Source organism: Triticum dicoccoides, chromosome 2A, assembly GCF_002162155.2.
Source record: "Triticum dicoccoides isolate Atlit2015 ecotype Zavitan chromosome 2A, WEW_v2.0, whole genome shotgun sequence".
Taxonomy (NCBI): domain Eukaryota; kingdom Viridiplantae; phylum Streptophyta; class Magnoliopsida; order Poales; family Poaceae; genus Triticum; species Triticum dicoccoides.
In genome coordinates, this window is record NC_041382.1 from 728,626,310 (window position 1) to 728,635,443 (window position 9,134).

General features: G+C 43.4%; 1 protein-coding gene across 1 annotated transcript; it reads left to right on the plus strand.

The window, feature by feature from the left end:
* Positions 1-4,596: 4,596 nt before the first annotated feature.
* On the plus strand, positions 4,597-8,851 carry LOC119356707 (GTP cyclohydrolase 1-like). The gene is made up of 2 exons (XM_037623679.1): positions 4,597-5,012; positions 7,234-8,851. Exons 1-2 carry the CDS (start codon positions 4,787-4,789, stop codon positions 8,448-8,450), a joined length of 1,443 nt encoding a protein of 480 aa, XP_037479576.1. The 5' UTR covers positions 4,597-4,786; the 3' UTR covers positions 8,451-8,851.
* Positions 8,852-9,134: the final 283 nt, after the last annotated feature.

Consider the following 9,134-nt stretch of genomic DNA (forward strand, 5'->3'; position numbering starts at 1 on the left):
ATAGAACAAGGAGTTGTGGACTTCTCGCGGGTCATGTCTGTCCCGCGAGGTCTTGATAGTGGTAGGGTTAATCAGCGTGGTGGCAACCATCCAACTCATGTGTTTTTATCCTTTGGGTCTGCCTCTATCTCGGAGTTGTGTCCGCCTCCTCATTTGGTAGCTTATGCGACGACCTCCGAGGCACGGTTGCTTCGAGCACTCTCTCTTACAATGGCGTAACCTGATGGATTACTAATTGCGGCGCATAAATCCCATTTCATTAGCATATTTAGTGCATAACCATACATCAATGTCCTTTTTTTATTAGGGTTTATTCTCTTTGATTATTTTAGCGCTCATAATTTATTTATGTGAGCCAAACCAACATATTCTCTTTTATTGTCACTTGCAAGCTAGCACCGGCAATAATTTATGTAGTTCCTCCTTTTACTCATGATTCCCAGTATAAATTTCTTATTTTGATACAAACTTCTTATTTCCAGACAACTATGGACATGCACAAACTAGTGGGGATTTACTATAAATTTCCAAGGCAATACTATTCTCATCATAATTACAAGATAGCTGAGTTGGTTTTGTCCATCGACACAATAGGAAATGCCCATAGTTCAATTCTCTCAGTGCTTAAATTTTTTGTTGCTCTTCCATCTCACAGAAAAAAGGTGTGGGTAGGCCCAGTTCGTCCCACGCGAGGGACAAACAATTTTTTTGGAAACTATGAGTGGACGGAACAAAACCTATATGTACATTTAATAGTAGGGCCAGCCATTTTTATGTAACAAAGCCGCCCTAGCTCAGTTCGCATCCGCCTGAGGATGTGCATGCAATGTCGCAAGTTCTATTCCTTAGGTCCGCCAAATATTTTGGCTCTTCTGTGAGGATCAATGGGTCGGATGTAGATGACCCAATAGGGGAGTGCGCGTAAGGCCCAATACTGCATGTGCAACGGAGCAATTTTTTTCTTTTCCTTGGGCCTACTGCGTGAGGGCAACTATATGACGCTAGTTGCGTAAAATAGCGTGTGGGACGCACATCTGTTCGTGTATGGGCCAGCACACTGCTAGCCACCAAGACAACTTGTGTTTGTAAGGCGCAAAAAATATATCCAGAAGTGTTGAAGGATCGAAATCATGCACTCAAAGACCAGACTACGTGTTGCTAGCCACTTGGCAAATGAGTCCTACAAACCAATGGCCAACTTGAACCTCCAAGAACAAACTCCAATGTTAGATTGCAAACATTTTTTTTTATTTTTTTAAATTGCCAAATATTCTTAGAAACATGAATAATCTTGAAAATCCCAAATAATTTTGTGAAATTCTTTAAATTTTTAGATATACATAGAAAATTTTGAAACATTCAAAAATCACAATTTTATTGGAAAACATGAACCTTTTTTAAAAACAGGAACTTTTTCTGAATCTGTGAACAATTTTTGAAAAAAGAAACATATTTTGAACATTCCGAACGGTTTTAGAAAATGTGTTTCTTTAAATTACGAAATTATTTTGAACTTGCGAACATATAACTAAAGCAAGAATATTTCTTGTATTTGGAACATTTTTGAAATGCAATATTTTAAAAAAAAATCTCAAACAAATTTGGAAAACACAAATAAAAAAGGGAACATTTTATAATAATTTGAACCAATTTTGGAACGGGAACAAATGTTTTAAGTTCTGAACATTTTTCAAACCGGGATATTTTTTGGAACTTGGAACATTTTTCAAAAATTCGATTTATTCTGGAATTCTTTTTTTTGAATTTTTGAATTTACGCAAAAAAGGAAAAATAAAAATAAAATTGTAAGTAAAAAAAGAAAAAACAAACAGGAAAAGAAAAAGAGAACAAAACAGAAAAAGAAAAATTGAAACAGAACCCAGAAAAAAATGGTTCATCCAGCTTGGCTGCCTGTGCAAAGCTGCGACTATTTGACGCTCGATCAGGTAAACAGGATTTTTTTCACCTGCGTGGGCATGAAATAAATGGGTTGGCTTTTAATAGAAAAACGGGAAAAAATATTTTCAATGGTGAACGGATGAAAAAAAATTCAAAGAAACGCATCTTGCTTTATTAGTAGGTATAGATATAGATATAGATATAGATTTTGCACGACATCGGTTGAGATTATAAAAAAACAAAAAAAAAAGGTGGAAAGGGTTGTGGCGAGAAAAAACTCGGAGAAGGAGGCGAGGCAAACCTACTAACTCACCTTTAATATTAGAGCATCTCTAGCAAATCATGTAAAAGCGGTTAAACCTTGGTATTTACTGTACAAGCGGTAAAAAATGCATACCAATGTTTGTGATTCCATTCTCGTGATTGGTTCCTAGTTTCATTGGCTGTAAATCTTTTGTGTTTATGTTTGAAGCATTTTTAGGCATTTTTTTTGAAATTCGCTTCACACAGTCGACCATCTGCAATTTCCTTTAGTATCGTTGTTTCACACAACTTTCGTGTTATAAGTTTTTCGTTTCTATAGTCGTAGACAAATAAATCTATATATTCCTCAATTTTGTGTTCAAGTTTGGAATTATTTTTGATGAATTTCATCAAATTCAACACACGTGGTCGATCCTTTGAAGTTTCATTTGACCACTAGCTTCATATCATTGTTCCACACAACTCTCATGTTGTAAGTTTTTTTTTATGCTCATAGACAAAGTTCTTTCAAGTGTGGTGGTGTGACGATGTTACGGCCCAGGGGTGCCTCGCCTTACTCGAAGTCGACCCAGGTAGGCCAGCCTGGGCCCCTAGGTCAATTATGCCTTGGCCGATTAACCCTGACCATAGCCCTATGACAAAGTGGACCCGGAAGACTTGGAGTACACATCAAGACGATCGGCGTCTAGGAGGACACCTCCAAAGTGACTGGGATCATGTAAACCTAGACTCCGATACCCATATAAGTCGGGGCTAGGCTAGTTGTCAAGATACAAAACCTTAGAGCTATTGTCCAATCCCTCGATCATTTAAACCCCTATACACAAGCAATATACACGAGCAGGAGTAAAGTTTTACCTCTTTTATGAGGGCATGAACCTGCATAAATTCTTTCATGTTTCCATCTGATCTACTTCTCTCTCAGAGTACCTTATCGAGGGATCAACCAGAAAATATTTCGACATGATTTGAGGTAAGTTCACCATGTACACAAAAGAGCTGAGAGTAACCATCAGTGCGCAAGCAACCAAACACAACGATATGCACCAGCCAAGCCCAAAATCTCGAAACACGGACAACCAAACATTAAGAGGATATTGGTGCACTCATGTAGCATGGGACTTTGTGGGCAGCCTGTTTGCGGAACATGAACTAGATCCTCTAAGAGCCTACATTCCTCCCCACACCGGTTCCGCTAGGCCACACATGCGAAAAAACACTCTAGCAACCAAACACATCAATAATACCTTTGTCCCAAGCCATCTGATCACATTTGTTGCATGGTGAAGCGTTACACATGGTTCAGCCGATTTGGAGGAATCGATTTGTTGAGCATATAGGGAGATCACTACGTCCCGGCTCATTCACAAACCAAACACTGGACCGGAGCGGTGCCAGTGCAGAACTGACCTGTAATGTTCTACTTCCTCTGTAACTTAATATCAGATGTTTTTCAACATTGACATGGACTCAGTTTTTTTAATCTGTAAAAAATGTTATTTTATAAAACTTACAAAAGAAGTACCTCGTGCCTCAAACCAAACACACCCTGACAGAAAAATGTCCTTCTAAGATGAAAAAAAGAGATCATAGCAAAGAATCCCTACACGTATAAGAACATCTATAACTGAACCCCTCATATCCATCTCAAACGCCCGGGCAGACCGTCCGGTTAGTGACTGGTCACAAAAATGCGACCCAACCAGACCCCTCATATCCGTCTCAAACATTCGGACTGATCGGCACCCCTCATATCCATTTCAAATATGAGGACGATATGAGGGCTCGCGGACGCGTCCGGACACGCCCGGTCAGTCCGCCACGTATGACACGACCCCACCCGGATCACCTTTTCTTTTTCTTTATTCATTCTTTTCTTTCTCTATCTTCTTCTTCATCAATTACGTGCAAGTGACGGGACGTATGAAATCTTTTTGAGAAATGTGGCTGCACGGACAGAAAAGTAGGGGCTCAAAACGGACACGTCCGGTCACTGACCGGCGCCTCCGCGGGTGTTTGAGGGCTCAAATTAGACGTACGTGGCTGAAGATGCTATGACACTATCCACCCTCTTTTATTGAAGTGCGTGTCGATAGAAAGCACGATCCAACACCAGTCCACTCTCCCCTCCCCTCCCTCACCGTGCACCCGAAATTCCTAGATCCGCTGTCGCGGTCAGACGACGAGCACACCCTTCTCTCCCTCGGCCGATCCGGCCCGTACGTCCCCGCATCCGACGGCCACCGACGCGTACAGCACAGTACTCCACCCACCAACCCACCCGTCTCGCATCTGTACCCGCACCAACCGTCGCCCTCGGACCAACCCCATCTGGGGCCGCACCTTTCCCACCGCCGCCCCGCCGACAGGCTGGCCCCAGCGGCGGCAGGCGGGCCCGTCGCACCTATATATTCCCGGCGACGCCGGCCCGTTTGTGGGCGAAAAGGAGAGGAGAGGGGGGGAAATCCAAGGCTCCGGGGCGGCGGCGCCCGATCCACACACGGCACATCTCGGGGCGCGCGGCGCACATCCACTCCCCGCCCCTCTCCACGAGTCTGCTCCCCCACCGCTAATTATAGCCGCTGCTACCCGGCGGGCGGGGCGGACACCCTCTGCCGCCGCCATGGGAGCGCTCGAGGAGGCGCACCTCGCCGCCTGCGGGTGCGGCGACGAGGAGGAGGAGGGGGAGGAGGATCTCCTGGCGGAGCTCGGCGGCGGGGAGGCGCCGGGGGACGCCATGGAGCCGGCGGTGCGCGCGCTGCTGGCGGGGCTCGGCGAGGACGACCGCCGGGAGGGGCTGCGCCGGACGCCCAAGCGCGTCGCCAAGGCCTTCCGCGACGGCACCCGAGGTATGGCGTCCACCCTTCCCCGCCACCTTACCCTTATCCCGTGGATCCGTTCGTAGCATATCGCGCATACTAGCGTTCGTCCCCTTTGTCGATCCTTGATTCGTGATCAGCTGCGCTCCAGAGCGACGCCGTGAGGAATTTGAGTGTTATAACTCGGATCTCAGAGCGAGGGGTTTGGATTACCCAGGAATCTGTTCCCCGAATATTCCATTTCGTCAGTCTGACTGACCACTTCGCCTGAGGTTTAATTTAGGGCGGTAGTTTGCTGTGAGTGGTTTGTTCATCAGTCGTGATCGTTGCTGCTATAGTGTTGGTAGAGTGATCATTGCTGCTGTAGTGTTCCTCGGCTGGTAGAGTGATCATTGCTGCTTTCTGTTGGTGGCCCATGCTTTAAAATTTGGTGATTGACCACCTATCAGGCTCTAGGGGATGTGGGTGTAGTGTCCATTAACCAAACCATGCATCAGGACTGTGCAAAGTGGGCTTGATGGCTTGGATTGTGATGACCGCCATATCTCTTGGAAGTGTGAACTTGACATTTTAATTGCGACTTTGCAGTATGACTATAAAAGGCGGTGAAGTTGTCTCAGTGGACAACAGTTGGGAGCTCTGATGCAAGCAGCGGGAAGTTTAAATTATACAGTTATAATCGTTGTTGTTGTCGTTTAGTTAAGATACCACTTTGTCCTTGATGGTCAACACGCAGCACACGGCATTTGTGGAATTAAGAATTTCCTGAGGAATCTTGTGTAATTACTAATTATGATTTCTAATGTCGGTGTCTAGCATTTGTCTTATACGATACTAATAGTCGCTCATCATTTATTGGATTATATGTGCTTACTGCATAGTCTCATCACAAGCTGTGCTGTTCCCACAAACTCGTACAACACTAATTAATAATTATCAACTTAGGCCAATAGTTTATTTACCAAAATGAAAACTTGAATAATGTTTGGATATTGTCCCCTGGATAGTTGCATACTAAACATTATGTCTTAGGATGCAAACACTTGGAAATTCAAATTCCAAAGTGAACCATGCCATAGGTAACAGTTATGGGGTTTGTTTAGTATGATACTACTAAATAGTGAGGCTGGCCATTTATTGGACTGTTTGGAGGATATCTGCATAGTCTTGTAACAAGCTGTGGTTCTCCTACACACTCCTCGTACCAGTTATTGACATAGAAGTAAGATGGACATTGGTTCATTTACCAAAATAGATAGTTGAATAATGTCGAGATATTCTCTGCTGGATTGTCGCATACCCATGGTGATCATAAGACAATTTTCTTCTTAAAGAGGCAGGCTTACTTGAATTATTTCCTAGTTAACGGAGTTCCAAGTAGTGTCTTTTTGTGACCAGCTGTCAGTTAAGGTATCCTTCAAGCGTGGTTCATACATATGTTTTAAGCTCCCCTTTTCAATAATTTAGCAGTTCATGAGTCTTTGGGGAATTTGGAAATGATAATCTCACCATGTTTTTTTAACTCTCTGGCTATCACCAGAAATTTATAGAACTTCAGGAATAATAATCTTTGTTTGCTTTCAACATTTCTCGGAAGACTGCATGCCAGTGGAGAAATGACAAAAAATTAGTTAATGAGTGTTTGGTAATCTAGATAAAGTCCATGAGCAACCAATTCCTTAACAGCTCTGTTGGCTATAGATGAAAAATCAAGACTCTTAGAAATATCTGTTAGCAATCTATCTTCTGTATTTATTTATTTTCAAGATTGTGTGCTTGTTTTATACCGCACTGAACCACCTATGTTAATCAAGAGACTCTTATTTATTTTTCTAGCTCTACCCTCCTCCCTGCGTGGGACTTTATCTTTTGATGCTCATATGTGAGCGGTTTTCTGGTACTATTGCTGGTAGGCTCTGTTGTAGATTCTTTTGCATTTTATAAACTCGTCATGGTATTAAGCTGTTGCCCCATGGCTGACGTATATCTATGTTTATATATTTTTCTTTGGGCCTTATTTGTATGGTCCAGCAGCCGGGCCCATACACATAGTATTTGAACTGAACTCCACGAGGATGGGCTGGGGTCCGTGTCCACCCCAGTCTGTTCAAATTAAGCCTTATTGTGCAATGTCTATTTTTAAGTGATGTTTAAGGTTGTTGCTTTTCGTATGGAAGTTTTTTTTAACACGTGACACTTGCTTCTTGAGCCTTGTTTGATGCATACCTAAATGCTAAAACCACTCTTGCAGGTTACAGACAGAAAGTAAAAGACATTGTGCAGGGTGCTCTGTTTCCTGAGGTTGGTGTTGACAAAAGGACTGGTTCTGCTGGAGGAACTGGAGGGCAAGTTGTTGTTCGTGATATCGATATTTATTCATACTGTGAGTCTTGCTTACTTCCGTTCAGCATACGATGCCATGTTGGATATGTGCCCTCCGGTGGAAGGGTTGTTGGGTTAAGCAAGCTTTCAAGAGTAGCTGACGTCTTTGCCAAGAGATTTCAAAACCCTCAGAGATTAGCTAATGAAGTTTGTGGTGCATTGCATGCTAGCATACAACCTGCTGGTGTTGCTGTTGCTATGCAGTGCTGGCACATACCGTTGCCGGAGAACTTTAAATGCAAAAATTCGCGAGCTTTGATTAGAACTTCACATTCATCTCGCTCGGGAGTCTTTGAGGGTGAGAGCAGCTCCTTTTGGAATGATTTTTTGGCTCTTCTTAAGCTTAGAGGCATAGACATGGAGATGGACAGCTGTTCTGCTTCTTTAACTTGGTGCCCCTTAAGGCCTCATGAGGTTCTGCTTTGCAATGGGCACGCAAAGAGGAATACAAGTAATGGTGCTAGCTCAGCAAAATCTGCATCCATTCCATCTAATATGGTTTGTGCTGTCAGCTCAATGCTCTTGTCTCTTGGTGAGGACCCCCTCAGGAAAGAACTTCTAGGCAGTCCTCAGCGTTACGTGCAATGGCTGATGAGGTTCAGAGCATGCAATCTCGATGTGAAGCTGAATGGTTTTACACTTAACAGTGCAAGTGTATATGAGAGACCAGGTGAAGATGCTACTGATCATCGAGCAATTACTTCTGAGTTGCATTTGCCATTTTGTGCCCAGTGCGAGCACCACCTGCTGCCGTTCTATGGAGTAGTGCACATTGGTTACTTTGGCAGTGGAGATGGTGAAGGGATCAACCGCTCTCATTTTCAGTCTCTGGTTCATTTCTATGGGTGCAAGCTTCAGGTTCAGGAAAGGATGACAAGACAGATAGCTGAAGCAGTTTATTCCGTCTCACACCGTGGAGCCATAGTTGTTGTGGAAGCCAACCACATCTGCATGATATCAAGGGGGATAGAGAAAATCAGGAGTAGTACAGCGACGATTGCAGTTTTGGGTCAGTTTTCGACCGATTCTTCTGCCAAGGCATTGTTTTTACAGAGCATCTTAGATACTGCTAATCAGGAAGTATGAATGGCTTTCGATCATATACTGATAGAATCTCAGCCAAAGGATACAGTGAGTCTAATTCCCGGTCGTCATTTCAGCAAGGCAGGCATTGCGACTGACTCTTATGGTTTGAAGTTCTCATCCAGCTGTGGCATGGTGTCATTTTACCATTGCTGGTGGGAGCGACGAGGGTCTCGTCGTGTGGAATGTTTGTGTCTGAAGAAGATGTAACCAGAAGCACAAAAACTTAGTTTTGGTTCTCCCGTGTTGTACCATTTCCTTTAAACGGCATGTGAAAGTTATCCTAGCGTTGTAGGTGTGCCGGCTGTGCCGACCAATACAGTATAAATGTCTTAAGTGGTTGTCTCATGTACTAGCAATTTTGGTATAATTCCAGCTTCTGTTCGTCCTGCGTGGGGCTGTTCGCTTTTCGGTTTGATGTAGGGTACCCAAGCGTAGTGTTTTTGCAGAAGTCTACATCCATAGCGTTGTTCTTCAGAGCATCTCCAACAGGTTGAAAAAGGTGGTGATGCATTTCTTTTTTGCTTTTCTTCACAATTGCATACATATTTGAAATAAATCATGATATGTTAATTAAAACTCATGACAAATGAATCTGAAACAAACAAAACAAAAGTAGTACTCGTTACATAGTTCATTAGTCGACAAGCTTAAATTCAACATAGTTGTTCATCACATAAGACATAA

Excerpts from the sequence above, each read along its gene's own strand:
- LOC119356707 (XM_037623679.1), top strand. The coding sequence starts at position 4,787 with ATGGGAGCGCTCGAGGAGGCGCACCTCGCCGCCTGCGGGTGCGGCGAC. Across the intron at positions 5,013-7,233 it reads CTTCCGCGACGGCACCCGAG|GTTACAGACAGAAAGTAAAA; the intron begins GTATGGCGTCCA and ends CCACTCTTGCAG.